Genomic DNA, 15483 nt, shown 5'->3' on the forward strand with positions numbered 1-15483 from the left:
GCAACACTTCATGAACACAAGTGCCAGGTAACTTTCCTTCACCCTCCTGCACTGTCAGGAAAACCATTGAAAGAAGGTGAAAATTAAGGTTTTCTTTATCTAACACTGACAATCACAGGGCGGAAAACAGTGTGTGTGGGGGGGAGAAACTTGCTATTCAAAAATCAGCAAATTTTTGAAATAAACTGTGTGAAATATCTGGAAATGTATGGTCAAGCTGCCATTACCATTGCCATTCTCTAACAGGGCAAGAGTATATTGTAAATGTATTTAGAAAGTTACATTCCCAGCCTAAACTTTATAAAAGTATTGGTTTGGTTATAAAAATACCTTTCACTGAATTTCAGTACAATACTTTCTCTCCTTAGCTCAGACGATTTTCTGAAAGGAATGTGTTTTATTTGTTTAGAAAGTTTCATTCTATTTAGCACTTTTCCAAACATTTGTTCAATCCCTCCTTAATTTCACATGGAATTATGCATCCACACCATCCTTTAGCAAGGAACCCCAGGAAGTTATACCCATACTGTCAGAAAATAACCACCCCTTCTGTGTGCTCTGAACCTTGTTCCTTCATCTGATGCTCCCTTCCAAGTTCTTCCATTGGAAGATCAACAGACAATCCCTATTGACACTTTATGTCATGCACTCTATCAAATCTGCCCACACCTTACCTTTTGCTAACCTAGATCCTTCTTTGTGTAGAAGTTATTCTATGTTTCTAACTTGATTCCCAGGGTACCCGTTCCACTGCGTGTAATGTAGCTTAAAAATTTAAAAATATAGGAAATTACATTATACTAGAGTAATTACCATTAAAAAAACCCCACATTGTTTATTTCAATGTTCTTCCTTGAGAGTAGTTTTCAATAAACAACTGTACTTTTTCTCCTCTGTCCTAAAGTCATCTAGTAAAATATTATAAAAATATACTTGGAGTTGTACACTGAAAAATGAGGGAAAATAAAGGAAAATACCAATCCTTTGAACCAGCCTTTGTTGGTACAGTCTACCCATGCATTTCAAGTCAGAAATCCTGAAATAACAGAAATCCATACACCAAACAAATTTCTTGTTCAGTTCACAGGCAGAAAGTTTGTCAGGAATAAAATGGTATCTTCCTTCCTTAACCATACAGTGTAATATAATTTATGGAGCTGTTGTAAATCTGTAGGGAAAACATTTGTGAGAGACGACTGATTGAGATTTGAGGAGGGTTGTTACTATTATGATTTGTTTAATAAAGTGTATGTGGCAGAGAACATAAGGAAGTGATGTCGGTGCCGTTCTCCACAAAATAAAAAGGTGCCCAATTTTAAACAGGGGGACCAGGTATTTTGAGTTTCAGTATCCACACGGGAATAAAAAAAAAAAAAATTCCCAGAGGAAGCTAATTAAATATTCTCTCCACCTCCTTCGCCTTATTCATTCTCTCCGTTCTTTCAATTGGCGGGGTCCCATGGCGACCATCGTGGGAGAGAAGCATCCTCTTCAGCCGCCGCTCCTCGCCATGGCAACCGGGACGTCAGCGCCGGCAGCCGAGCCCCGCCGCAGCCCCCGGGTGCCCTGCGCTGCTCCCCGGGGCCCTGCCGGGTCGGCCCATACCCCGGGTGCCCTGCGCTGCTCCCCGGGGCCCTGCCGGGCCGGCCCATACCCCGGGTGCCCTGCGCTGCTCCCCGGCCCCTGCGGGGCTGGGGCCGGGCCGGGGGGACAGCGGGCCGTGCCCGCCCCGTCGGGGCGCGGGGCGCTGTCCGCGGTGCTGGGAGGTCCCGGCAGGCACGGACCCGACGGGGAGGCGGGAGGAGAGCCCCGGGTAGCCGGGTCCTGGTGGGGGGACAGACACATGATCGGCATCCCACATGACACAGAAAGGAACTGAGCGGCAGCGTCATTTTTCCTCCGTTAAAGAAGAGGGGCAGGACACCCCATCCCTCCCCGCTCAAGCGGCTTTGCAAACATCTGGGCAGAGACAGCTACAGACGTGAGGATACACCGTGGTTCCCAGTATGACTGGGACCTTTCCAGAGGTGCCTTCACTTGGGATAACAGGCAGAGCACGGAGGAGACCAGCGCCTCTGGGACTATGCTTTGGAGCAGGTATGTGGATGGATAGGTGCTGTGCTGAACACTGCTGTAGCTAAAGGGATAGTTCTCCCCGTGGAGACAAATGAGATGATCTTTTCCAGCAATTTATCTTATGCATATTTACTTACACTCATTTAAAACCCTTGGGGTTTGGCAAGGAGGACTCATTCCTCAGGAGAAAATGCTCTGTGGGGCTTGAATTTTAAGCTTATTCTGCTGAAAGCAGAGAGATGTGTAGCATGACTAGAGAATAACTCCCTATATGTTCTGCACAAATCTACGTTCTCCATAGCTATATTCATTATTTTTCAATTATGCTACTTATTTGTTTAAAACAATCCCCTTACATCATCAGTTTAATGGAAGTAGAAAATTACTTTTGCGGTAATGGAGAAAACCAATCTGCTCATCTGTTTTTTTCTGTCTCTAGATACATTCAAATAGCTTCTTCTTTCCTCTAAAACAGCTGGGTTTGTATTTTTCAGTCATTAATTTGAAATCATCCTTTCTGAAAACGTTGTTTCCCTTTTTCTGCGTGGGTGCCTGGATGCAGCTACTTAGGGAAACACCACAGGTACAGCAATCTTTGCTTATCTGTAGCCAGCACAGGAAAGGGAGCTATTCTGGTTTTACTAGTTCAGACACATATTCTCTAAGAATCCATAGCAATATTTCTCATTTTTCCAGCTGGCTTCCAGTACATCAAACAGTATGCTGGCTCCACAGAATAATGGAGAAGCAAAACTGCCTTCTACTTTCAAAAGACCATTTGTGTGTATGAGGCAGGATTCATAGCCAGTTCTTTCTGGCTAAGATTTTAAAATGTGATTCTTGAAGATCTGTGATTCTTGAAGTCACTGTTAATCACTTTAAAAAGTGTCTTGGTTTGCAGAAAAACTGGTTGCCAATCCAGAGGCATCCTTAAAAGCTGATCTGTATTTGGGTGTCTAAATATGGATTTTTGGAAACTTGATTTATGAGTAAGCTTGATTTATGATTTATTTTAAGCATGCTGGTCTCAGATGAGTCAGTAAAGGGAGGAATTTCTACACCTTAGACACGTTTGGGGAGCTCTGCTCCTTATCTTAAAGTAAGAGCTTGCAGACTCTTACTCCCCCACAGTTCTCCTGTGAAGCCTCTGTTTGCAAAGCTGTGCAGTGCAATTATCCCATCTGGGCCACACCGTATGATCTCCATCTGCATTTTCCTTTGCAGCCCCACCAGGCATCCTATCTCAGGTGTTTAACAATTTGGAAAGCAACTTCAATCAGACAATGCAGAACAAACCCCTCACATCCTCAAGTGGAATCTACTCACCCTACTCACCACAGACAGTTGTCCCAGTGCCAAAACATGACACAGAGCTTGTGCACTTGGGATTTATTCATTCCAGCAGCTTCCATAATTCCCTAGGCTTCCCCTCTGACAGGCAGCCAACACAGTTCTTGCAATTGGCACCCTGTCCATGAAGATATCTCCAGTTCAGGGCTTATCAGCAGGTTGACATCTTGCCTCAGTGGCTTGTCCTAGGCTGCTTTTGTCCTCCTTGAGTCTAGTTCAGCTGAGAAAACCCCTTCCCACAATCATCTCCACATCAGGCATTTCCAGTTTAACTATAGGCTTTGCATGGCCTTCAGCCTCCCAGTTTCTCCAACAAAGCAACTATAGGCAGACTATGAAATGCTCTCACTAATCACCATGTTCTCTGGCAGAGACTTGTGGGAATGTTGTTCTATTGCTCATTCAGGTCTCCTCCTCTTATTCCTATCAGATAAGTCCTCTTGGAAGCATCTTAGGATCTCTGGCAGCCCTAATTATTAGTCACCACTGCCACCCCACTCTCTGTCACTGTGTCTGGCACAGGTGACCTGTGTCATGTGAGCACAGTTCCATGTTATTGAGAAGAGTCAAGAGACATATGACAGACAGTCTCACATCCCAACACAAATGTTTGAACCAGTGCAAAAATCCTGCTGCCATATTAACTTTTCGTGCGATGAGAAAGTAATTTTCACAAGATTTAATATCAAGAGTTCCTTTCTACATGACCTTTCCGTACAAAAGCAACAAAAAAAACTCCTGAGGTTCTCCTGGGAGAAGAACTTGTGCTCACTGATAGCGCGAGGGTGCACTAAGCTGGTGAAGTCCTCACTGTAGCTGCTGGCACATTTTCCCTGCTGGGAAGAGGACACTCAGTGGGGAGAGGGTGAGAATTTCCAAGAGATGGGAATTAAAATCAGCCAAGAGCGAGATTCACCACTGCTTATCTGTCAGCACCCACCATGGCAAACCACCCCTGGTAAGCACTGCGTTCCTCACATCACACAGAAGAGTGTGCTGTGTTGTAGGCAGGGCCTGGAACTGCCAAAAATTAGTGCAAGTATGTGGGAGAGAGCATCTATTTTTTTACCTCTGAATCAGGAAAGGGTACATCCTAGACACGTCCAAGGACAAACTCAACCCCCGTTAAAGGGGACCAGAAGCCTCTAAAGTTTTATTTCAAGCTTCTCTACACTCTTCTTGGACAATTTCAGTAGGTGGAACCTATTCTGACAGGAGACTTGGAAATTAGGTTAGTCACTCTTCTCCACTTTTTCATTCCCCCACAGTCACACTGGGCACAGATCTGGGTTCTGCTCTCATTTTTAGAACAGTGCTAATCTGGAGTTTTGCATAGTAGTCACAGCAGTAGGAAGGTAGAATAAAGCTTTGAGACATTTAAACCTGTGGGTCTTTCCTTCAGGGAAAAAGAGTTAAAACCTTTGGGTCTTTCCTTTGGGGAAGAACAGTTACTTCTATAACAGGAGACTCGAACCTTTGTGTACATGTTTGTAAACTGCGTTACACAGGTTTGCCCATGAGGTAGTAACCAGAGCACCATTCTCTCTTTATCCCCTAAGATTAGCCAGACTAGGCTGTGGACAAGAGCAGAGGAGACAGGTGGAAGGAACAGGCAGTCCAAAGGTCTTGGCAAACCCAACAACTCTTTTGGCAGAGCCTGTGTCTGTGGAAGGATGGTTGTGTCCTGCCTGGGTCTTACAGAAAACCCTACCCTACAGCTACTGCAGGAATAACTTCTCACTGCAAGTGGCCCTGCCTATCTCTCCAGAAAGACCTCCTTTCTACAGATCTGAGTGTTGCCAACCTCATGTGTCCTTCAGCAGAGCCTTGGTTGAAGAGAGTTACAGCTGTTACCTCACTCTAGTGAGGGTCTGTGTCTGGGTAGTATTGAGCACAAATCTGGCTCATATTTCACCACTGTCTGTCCCTGAACCAGAGCATGATGTTGGGTATAAGTGGAATCTGTAGTTACTGTAAGGGCTCCTTCTCCCTACCAACAGAGAATAAACACCTTGGGGTTTAGGTGCACAAATAATTACTGGGTCTTAGCAGCTCATCTCAGGTTAATAGTCCTGCAGTGACTTCTGGTATGTCAGTTTTAACCCACAGAAAATACATGAGAAAAATTCATTGACTTCAGATGCAGGAAAATGCCATTGCTCCTAGAACCTTTAAGACCAGAATGAGCTTCAAGACATGGCAACGTCTATTAAGGAGACTAAGCCAATATGCAGTGACTTGTGACTCAAACAGGTTTGAGTCCTGCTTGTTCATCAAAGTCATGCCTTGTGGATATGCCCTGAACCCAGTGCTACAAGCCTGCTGCCAGAGTAGTTACTCCAGATGTGAGCTAACAGACCCAGAAGCAACAGATGGACCCTGTTCTTGTTCTAGTTTGTTACTGCATATCTCACCCATTACTAAGGTCAGTTAAAAGGGTGAAGCTGAAAAAGGATTCTTCCTCAAGCAGCCAGTACAAGAAATGTAAATTGATCCAAATCTCAGCAAGTGTTGCAGTATTATATCCTTGTCCTCAGTTTTAATACCTTATGAAAATAGTCAGAACTTGAAGAGTCAATGAAGGTTGATGGCAAAGAGGCTGCCTAGTTGCCCTTAATTTCCTTAAGCATAGAGCAAAAAAAGTCTTGTTTAGATTCATGCTTATGCAGTAGCCAAATATAACATATATTCTGTAGATGTGCTAGAAATTAAAACATTTTCTTCTTTTATTTGATTCCATCCATACTTCCTGCTCCCACGACCTCACCCCGCAATACAGGCTTGGCCCTCAGATCCTGATACAAGATGCAGTAACACATATCAGCTTACATAGTCAGTTCAGGTCAGAAGCTTTTACTGAAAGCTGAGCTGTGTCCACACCAGCACTGAAAGCTTCATCCATGAACCCATCCACATTTACATCATCTTTAGCTAGGCATGCTGCAGGATAAGAATCTCCAGCAGCTGGGTGAAGCTCAGGAGCAGACAGCAGCATATGAGATATGGGTATGGATCTCAAAAGTTTTACTGAATTCAAAACACTTTATTCTCCTGATAAAATAGGGGCAGATGTTTTCTATCCTCATGCATTGGAATGCAGAGAGTGGGGGAGAACACACTTCACCTGAAGAGATTTTAAGCTTTGCTCAGAAAAGCTGCCCAGATAAAGGAAAAGCCTTCGTCAGAGGAACACGGCAAATAGCTGAGCATTTTTATGAGCACTGGACCAGAGAAAAGAACTGGCAGGGAAATGGTGTACTCACAAAAGCATGTGTATCTGCATTCCTTCACTGGAAGCAGAAGTACTAAATGGCCTCAATATGCACACAGTCATCTCCACATAGCAAGACACTGAGAGAGACTGCGCTCTTCTATAAAGGGATTTTTACACTGACACAGTGAGCACACAGGGTAGGTAATTTGAATTTAGGCAGGGATGAGTGTCACCTTCTAGCATCTTACAGTCAGACAAAAGCCCTCTCTCCCCCATTCTGGTTCAACTTACTCACTTTTCTGATGTTGATTAAACTCGGTTAGATGAAGCATTTCTCTTCCAGTCTGGCAGCTATTCCCAAGATACTCTTCAGAGAGGGAAGTTTATGGAGTAAATGACCAGTTTAATGCTTTTGAAATAATTTTCTGGGCCAATGTTTGCCTGGTGTTTTGCAGTTATGATGCAGAGAGGCAAAATATGTTGAATAAAAAAGCCCCTCTGCTAGTGCTAGGTCAAGTAATGTGCTAGGATCAGTTTCTTTAGCTGCCTTTTTAATCCTGAAAACAGTAGTTGGCAAACAAAGTATTCTTTTGATTAATCATAAAAAGAACCCCAAAGCAACAAACATTTATTGCATTCTTTTGTGAATCTCATTAGGTTTTGCTCTTCCAAATTGCAGTGGACACTGCACTTGTAGATAGGACAGTAAACATGCAAACACACAGTAACTATGCCGTATGAGTTTTATGCAACAGCAAAGTATATGTGGTGGTGATTTCATGAAGTTCTTGTAGCTCAAATACTTAATCTCTAAGTAACAGATCTGTTTTGGAGAGTTAGCTATCAACCCAAAGGGATAACCCTGAAAATGGAGAGATTTGGTTTCCAAACTGCAAATTAAGGTCAATAAAATGGAACTGTGGCACAAGGAAATCTCTCTTTGATAATTATGAGTCATTTCATACGCCCTTTCTTTTGCCAAGCAAATGCACATAAAGTAGGTTTTAAAACAGAAATACAGAAAGTCCTTGTATCAGTTTTAAAAGGATTCCCACTCTAAAATGTTTGAAAGACAAAGTGAGGGAAAAATTATTCAAAACATTTTTGGTAACTAAAAATGTAATTAGGCCTCACATATTCACTATATGTAATTTTTACTTCTTGTGTTTCTAAATTTCTGCTTATTGACCTGCAAGGCAGAGAGAGGTGACAGAGCTCATCACTGTTTTTTACAGATCTGATACTCATGAGTCGAATGGCTCACTAACACTTAAAACATATTTCAGTAAACAGTGCAGCAAACAGAAACATGGGAATTGAGGATAAATAATGTAGCAAGTTACAGAATCTTCAGGCATTTGCATTCTAGACCATACAGAGTTGTGCATTTGCTGAGGTTTCATGGTCATGGTTCCTTTTGGAACATTACTTATAATGCAGAAGTTCAAGTCTCCACTATAAAAAACAGACTTTCCTACAGAAGAAAAATCTATGTTGGGTCATAGATTCTAAGGTTCTTAGTGCTAAATCAGGGCATGATTCTGATCTCAGTGCCACCTAGGGAAAATAGGCTTGAGTAGAGATCCTTTAATATAAAAGGCATCAGCTTCTGATCCATTTGAAAGAAAAATTATCTATGACTAAGAATGCAGAAATCTCAGAGCACATTGGTTAATTAGATAGCATTTACTTTTTAAAAAAATAAAACAAATAATTGCTGTACAACAAGAGAAATCTTATGCTCAAGTTAGTTAAACTCCCTACAGTTACACCTGTAACTTGTGGGCAATGTGCTGAATGATCCTGAATTTTTCCGAGGAAGAAAGAATCACAAAATATAGTATTACTTGCACATGTGTTTGCTACCTCTTCTGTTTTACTCACAGTGAGGAAACTACCACCTCCAGAGTCGCATAACCAGATATTTTACCTCTCAACACAAGAATGATCTTTGGTGAAGGGTGGCACATGGAACGGGCTCTTCAGCTCATGTATTGCTTCCTCTGCCAGCAAAGCTCTAGCACAAGACAGCTGGATACACCTCTTGCCATTCTCTCTCCTCTGTAGGCACCCACTGGTTAGCTCTCCATACGTTTCTCTGAGTGGGTCACATACTGTTCCCTGCTGAAGCTGCTGCATTCCTGTCTTCTCAAAGGCATGTTTGCAGGTAACCCACGTTCTCCAATCAACAGTGGTTGGGTTGACTTTTAGGCAACATACATCAGGAAAAAAAGTACTATTTGAGTACTACAACCCTATAACTATTCTCGGTTTTACCCACCTGCATAACTAAACGTTTCAGGTCTGAACAGACACGGAGAGCAGATTTGCCCCACAAGGAGAAATATCATGAAAACAGTGTTAGCGAGCGAGTCTTCATATTTAACAGCTTAAGAAGGTCATTGCATTCTTGTATCAGACTCTTCAGTACTGGTCAAGAAATTTTATCCGGTTATTCTTCTATGAAGCTTTATTTGTAGCTGGTTATTTTTAATGGCACATACTTCTGCACAGCAAGAAGGGAAATCAAGGAAGAAAATTAGCCTATAATGTTCTTTTCTATCTGGTTAATAGGTTCCACGTGTATTATTTTATGACAGATAATTCTAACACATAACTGAGTGGGTTGTACTGTCAATGCATCCTGCCACTCTGCCAAAGATAGCAGCCCAAATGCCCTGCCAACAGCTGATGACAGCAGGATATCTCCAGGGGAGCAGATCCACCTGACAGAGGATGGTGAAAGACAAGTAGGAACTCTTTGAGAAGTCAGGAATCATCTGCCAGGCAAAACCAGCAAGAAAACGATGAAGGAAGGCAATTAAGGAGGAGGGGGAAGGCAAGGCCAGGCTGGGCAGCACCCACAGCCCTCCAACAGAAGAGGGGACAAGGGGCAAAGTATGATCTGCTGATGGACCCCCTTGCAGTTGACAACTCAACCACCACTTCTCAGTCTCACTACTGACATCCCCCCAGTGTTATTCTGGCACGAGGGTGACATGCAAATATTCTTTGTTTAACCAGCTCCACTGAAACAAAACCAGTTGTTACTACCCTCAAAGCGTTTCAGATACAAGTCATGCATGTCAAGATGATGACTGAAAGGACATCAGATTGCAGCAAGGTGCTTGTACACATATAGCCACTAAAATTAGCTATTTTCCCATTTTGTCCTTGCAATAGTCTAAGACCAACCCAATCATCTGGCTAAATTCAAGACTGGAAATTCTGTCTGTTAATATATGCATTCTTGTCTCTTGTTTCTCGAAACAGGAGGTCATACCTATCACATTCTGTGGTGTGTCTGTCATGAAGGTACAGTAAAACATCTTCACACAGATAATGCACTCAGACAAACTTTAATTCTCAAGCAATGAGAGATTAACAGGTTCTAGGTTTGGTGTTACCAGTTGGGGATATTATTACTCCACAGACAAGACCAATGACCCAAAGTGTGCCTGTGCTCACACACATGCTAAAGGCCTGTCCTTCTTCTGAGGGGATGGTGCTGGTAGTGAGGGAACTCAATCCCAGGAAGTCTCCTTTGATGGTATCCCAACCCCAAGGGAAGGGCTTCCCACCACAGACATGCTGCTCCAAGGAAAACCACACAAAAAAGGTGGTTTCCAGGGGGGTCTCATTTATAACCTGGTCCAGTCAGGGGTTGTGGGCATACATGGCGATGGTCCAGAACATTCTCTGGGCTGAGGCTTCTCGTTGCCTGGGGACTTCATGTGTTGACCAAGCAGCCCTGCCCTTCTCCTTCCCCCCACCAAGGCAGGGATGGGGTGGGGCTGTAAGGCACAAAAACAAGGACATGAAAGGCTGGCAGCCACTACATATCAGTGAGGGGGATGGGGTAGGGTGCTCCTTACACAAAGGACCAGCTACAATACGATCCCAGCAGCTGTATTTCAGTGTTAACTCAAAAATAGAGAAGTCACATGAGCATCCACACAGTGTATATTTCTGCCAGTTTCTATGAAATTAAGGCATACTACTGAGAATTCTCCTGTGTTGCTTAAGGTGGGCTTTTCACACAGAGCTGTTGAAACCTTTTCTCTCCTTTCTTTTTGCAGCCTGAGCAAAAGACATGGCTGAGTTTGCCCAAAGCATGGATAACAGCAGCAGTCCTTTTCTTCTCCCTACCTTACTGCTCCTACTGCAGAACACGAGCAACCTCGAAACCTCCATCCCTCCTGCTGGCTATGAGATGACAGAATCGTCACCCACAAGACCCGGCTCAAGCAGGAACCACACTCTCTTAGACTATGGACTGAGGCCGGGGGAAATTGCAGCAGCCAGCATGGTTTGGGGAGTGTTGTGGCTGGTTTCTATCTTGGGAAACTTCCTTGTCTGCTTAGTGATCCACAGGAGCAGGAGGACACAATCCACCACCAACTATTTTGTGGTCTCCATGGCTTGTGCAGACCTGCTCACCAGTGTTGTGAGTGCACCCTTCCTGCTGCTCCAGTTGACCTACAGCAGGTGGATGCTGGGGAACGGGATGTGCAAGCTGGTGAGGTACATACAGTACCTCACCCCAGCAGTCCAGATCTACGTGCTCTTCTCCATAGGCGTGGATCGATTCTACACTATTGTCCATCCCCTGAGCTTCAAAGTGTCCAGGGAGAAAGCCAAGAAAATGATTCTGGCCTCTTGGCTCTGTGGTGCTCTGTTTGCATCACCAGCTTGTTTTCTCTACAGTTCCAACAGTGACCACCACTGCAACTTTTTTCTACCCAATTCTTGGCAAGGAACTGTCTATAGTATCACCCACCTCTCGGTGGTGTTTTTGATCCCATCCCTCCTCATTATCCTCTTTTACAAGAGAGTAATTAAGTACATTTGGAGAATAGGCACAGATGGAATGACTGTCAGGAGGACAACAAATATTGTCCCAAGAACAAAAGTGAAAACCATCAAGATGTTCTTAATGTTAAACTCGATATTTCTCTTGTCCTGCCTCCCTTTCTACATGGTAGAGCTGTGGCACCCACAGGAAACAGACTACAGAAAGAGCTCCTTGGTTTTCCTGGCTATCACCTGGATCTCTTTTAGTTCCTCAGCCTCTAAGCCAACCCTCTACTCCATCTATAATGCAAACTTCAGAAGGGGGATGAAAGAAACTTTTTGCATGTCTGCCATGAAATGCTACAGAAGCAATGCATACACCATCACCACCAGTTCCAGGATAGCAAAAAAAAATCATGTTGGTATTGCAGATATTCCAGCGACGGCCAAAAGTGTCACCAAAGACTCCACCTATGATGCTTTTAACAGAGAAGCCAAGGAAAGAAAGCTTGCCTGGCCTATTCCATCCAATCCCCCAAATACATTTGTCTAGTGGACTTCATTGCTTTGAAAAGTTACCTTGTAGCCCCAGAAGAAGTAGTCTTCTCTCCTTTTTGAACCAATGTATAGTTACATATTTTTAACACAGGTTTTAGGAGGGAAAAAAGAGATGTTTTATTTTATTAAATGCTTTGGGTTTGATGTATTTGTTCTATTTCATTTCAGTTATCATGTTCTGCTTTGGGGAACTCCTCTCCTGGAACCACGAGCAATGCTCTTCTACAAAACAAGAGTCTTTATACTCTCTATCTGTAGGGAAAAAAGGGAAAGAAAAAATACTGTTTATATTAATCCCCACACAAGATGGGCCACAGTATATAAATACCTAAATCCACCCAAAGCCATCTAAACTTCCTTCTGTTATGTCTCTGTGAATACCATTGCACTGTGGCTGTCCCTCATGTTGAGACCCCACAGGTAAGATGTCCATACATGGGCCCTGTTGGCCTCAGCCTGAGCCTACTGACCTCATCAGTGGCAAAATTCCCACTGCCCCAGCAGGGTCAGCATTGGGCCAGCCCTGGATGCCTTTGCATCTCTGTCCTCGTGCCTCTCCAGAGGTCTCACAGTCCAAACTGCCCAAGAAAATTCCCCTCCTTGGTCTCGTCCTTCCCTCCTCCTCTCAAGCTGCTTCTGCACCCAGCCTGGTGCACCCACCCAGAAGCTGGGGCTGGGCACAGCCAGGGAGCAGACCTGCTGAGCAAAAGGAGCCATGTGTGTGACAGGCACCCAGGGCCTTCTCACATCTGAAACTGAGTGTGTTCCCTGGCCTGCATCCCTTCTGCTGAGGCACAGCTGTGGCACTGCAGCAAAGAGTGGTCTTTCCCAAACACGAGCAGGAAAACGAGCTCTGCGGTCCCACGCTTGCCTGACGGCATCCTCCACAGGGGTGTGTTCGAAGAGGTCCCTAATAGGTGTCCCAGAAGGGACAACCTGCCTGGGAGCTGTGGATGTAGGTGGAGGCAACTCCCGCTGCTCATTCTCTGCCAGCACTGTCCCAGTGGGACTGGCTGGGGCTTCAGTCCTGCTGGGAAGAGGAACAACACCAGCTGTGTGAACTGGAGACCAGTGGAGAGAGGCAGGAGCTTCTTTGTACCACCCTGCCTGCCACAACAGTGACAAACTCATGAGAAGTGGGCACATGCAGTGCTACAGGCTGGGAGAAGAGTGGCTGGAAAGTTGCCTGGTGGAAAAGGACCTGGTGGCCAGGACTAGGAAAAATTTCTTCAACCGAAGTCATCTATACTTCCTGAAACAGAGGGCATTTTTTTTCCTTTTTTCTTTCCCCCAGTTGTCAATCTCATTAATAGGAATTGGACTGAGTCTGTGTGGGAAATATTGATTTTTTTTTTCCTCAGTTCTCACTGTGTTGCCCAGAGGTACAGTAGAACACCCTCAGAAAACACAGATAACTACATATCCACTAAATTAAGTCAGCACTGGCATCTGATTGGTGAATTCCCCTTACTCTGTTGGATCCATGTGGTCCTGTGCGCTGTAGCCCTGGAAGGTTTAGCCCAGGCTGCCGCACCACTCGCCTGCAAAGTTTTCCTTTCTCTCTTTTTGCAATATTGACAAAAGAGTCAATCAGACTGGAGGTCCATCCATCCTAGTATCCTGTTGTTTACTGTAGCCATCAGTGGGTGCTTGACGATAGCATGGAGAAAGCAGAGAGGCTACATAGAGGACTCCTGACACATCCTTCCAGCCTCCAGCAGTCACTGGTAGAAATTAATTCCCTTCATAGAGTAGCTGCCAAAGAGTGGTGCCACTCAGTAAACCCAGAGCAGGTGCAGAATGACCTAGTCACAAAGTCTGAAAGACAGGACTAACTGCCCCACTCTGCTTGCTCAGAACCCACCTGAGCAGATTTCAGGAGCTTTTTGCCTGAGAATCAAGGATTTGACCTCTTTTCAGTTGAGACTCTCAAGTACTTTTTTCCTATTCTCTATTTACTTCTCAACTAGCTCCAAAAAAGTTAGTACATGGTGAACAGTTGGGCCCCATCCACTCTCTCTGTGCCAGTCTAGGGTTTGTAAATCTCTGTCATGTATTCTCAGTTATTTCTCTCCTGAGCTGAGGAGTCTCATTGTATTCTGTCATTTCTTGCCCAGAACCAGCTCCAGATCAGCCTCTCTTTGGAGCACCCTGATGTAGCTGGCAGGGCATGGCCAAACATCCTCAGGTCCAGGCTATCAGCAGGCATTTCACACTCAAGTCATCCTAAAAGCAGTATGGACACTTTGATCCCAAGTGTTAAACTAGGCAATAGAAGACAGTATGCAGGTGTCAGCTATCCCTCTACATACTCCTGTTTCAAAATTTCAAGTTCCCTGCTGTCTGTCTAAAAGAGACATTCCTTGTCACAACCTCCTCAGAGAAGGATTATTTTTTTTCTGCTGCTTTCAGCGCAAAAATGGCACACTTGGGGTCCTGTTCATGGTTGGAGCCTGAAAGTGCAGCAGTAGTAAAAGTTAATAGAACAAGAGCAGCAAGTACTACAGCGTGTAATAAACATGCCTGAGTACCTCCCTTTTCCATCAGCAGGGAGCAGACGTATACGTGTGTTGGAGCCCCAAGCTGACATCCTCTGAAGAGTCTCTTGTGCTGGCAGTGTGGGAGTGGGGAAACCCCTTTGTTGAGAAATAATCCTACACATATGGTAGAAAACTTCCTTCCTCCTCTACAACACAAAGTATGGTTGTAAGAACCCTTGCTGACCACAGGAACACTTCCAGCTTGTATTTCACAAATTCAGAAATCCCCATTAAATAAGGATCTGATATTTCTTGTAAGGCCATTAGCAAAAAAATTCCCATGAATTAGGAGATGAGAGGACCTTGAAAAGGTGTGGTTCATGTTCTGAGCAGGGCGTTTCTCCCTGAAACATGTGCTTAGTTTTTCTTTGCCATTTAATTGCCTCTGACACAGTAAAATCAGATCTCAGGCCAGGTCTACTTTGCAACATTACTTTTAATGTTGGAGAATGTATCAATTGTATGCAATGAGTCCTTGCTCAGTTGGACCCCAGAGATGTTCCAGTGGATGCTGCCTGTGCACAGTCAGCTTTTGGCCCTCAGATGTGAAGCAAGCCTCAGACCATTATGGATCCCAAAGGAAAATACTGCTGCAGCCACCACAACGTAGGGGCTGCTGCCTTCAGAATTGTTCCATTGCTGAAAAGGAACCAAGAGAGAGGCAGTCCATCCCTACAGCACTAGTTCCACATTGCAGCCCCACAGCCTGCCAGGTATCATTTTATGTACACAGACCAAAGAACTCACCAGTGGCTGTGAAACCAGAGACTTCGGAGTAACTTTCCCTCTTGTGAACTCAACCACATTTTCCTGCCTTCCAGAAGGTGTAAAACTACAGGTGTCCAGGAAAAGTCCAGAATTGCCATGACACAACAGCTAGGGACATAATGTCCCCAGGCTGAAACAGCTGCTAGTTCTGCACTGAAATCATGGGCCTACCTGGCCCTGTGA

At 44.5% G+C, this 15483-nt stretch overlaps 1 protein-coding gene across 3 annotated transcripts in view; it reads left to right on the forward strand.

Annotated features, from left to right (window-relative positions):
• LOC127462296 (probable G-protein coupled receptor 19) overlaps positions 1-12734 on the forward strand; it is a 667268-nt gene extending 654534 nt beyond the window's left edge. The window contains exons 1-2 of one of the 3 annotated variants that reach the window (XM_051770777.1): positions 1716-2097; positions 10720-12734. In XM_051770777.1, the coding sequence (XP_051626737.1) occupies positions 10734-11987 (1254 nt within the window). In that variant the 5' untranslated portion in view covers positions 1716-2097; positions 10720-10733 and the 3' untranslated portion in view covers positions 11988-12734. Of the gene's footprint in view, positions 1-1715; positions 2098-8756; positions 8808-10719 lie in introns of those variants that run through there. The other 2 variants (XM_051770776.1, XM_051770775.1) reach the window with 2 other exon arrangements.
• The last annotated feature ends 2749 nt before the right edge of the window (positions 12735-15483 follow it).

Source organism: Manacus candei, unplaced genomic scaffold (genome assembly GCF_025592945.1).
Source record: "Manacus candei isolate 608988 ecotype Guabito, Panama unplaced genomic scaffold, ASM2559294v1 h1tg000124l, whole genome shotgun sequence".
Lineage (NCBI taxonomy): Eukaryota > Metazoa > Chordata > Aves > Passeriformes > Pipridae > Manacus > Manacus candei.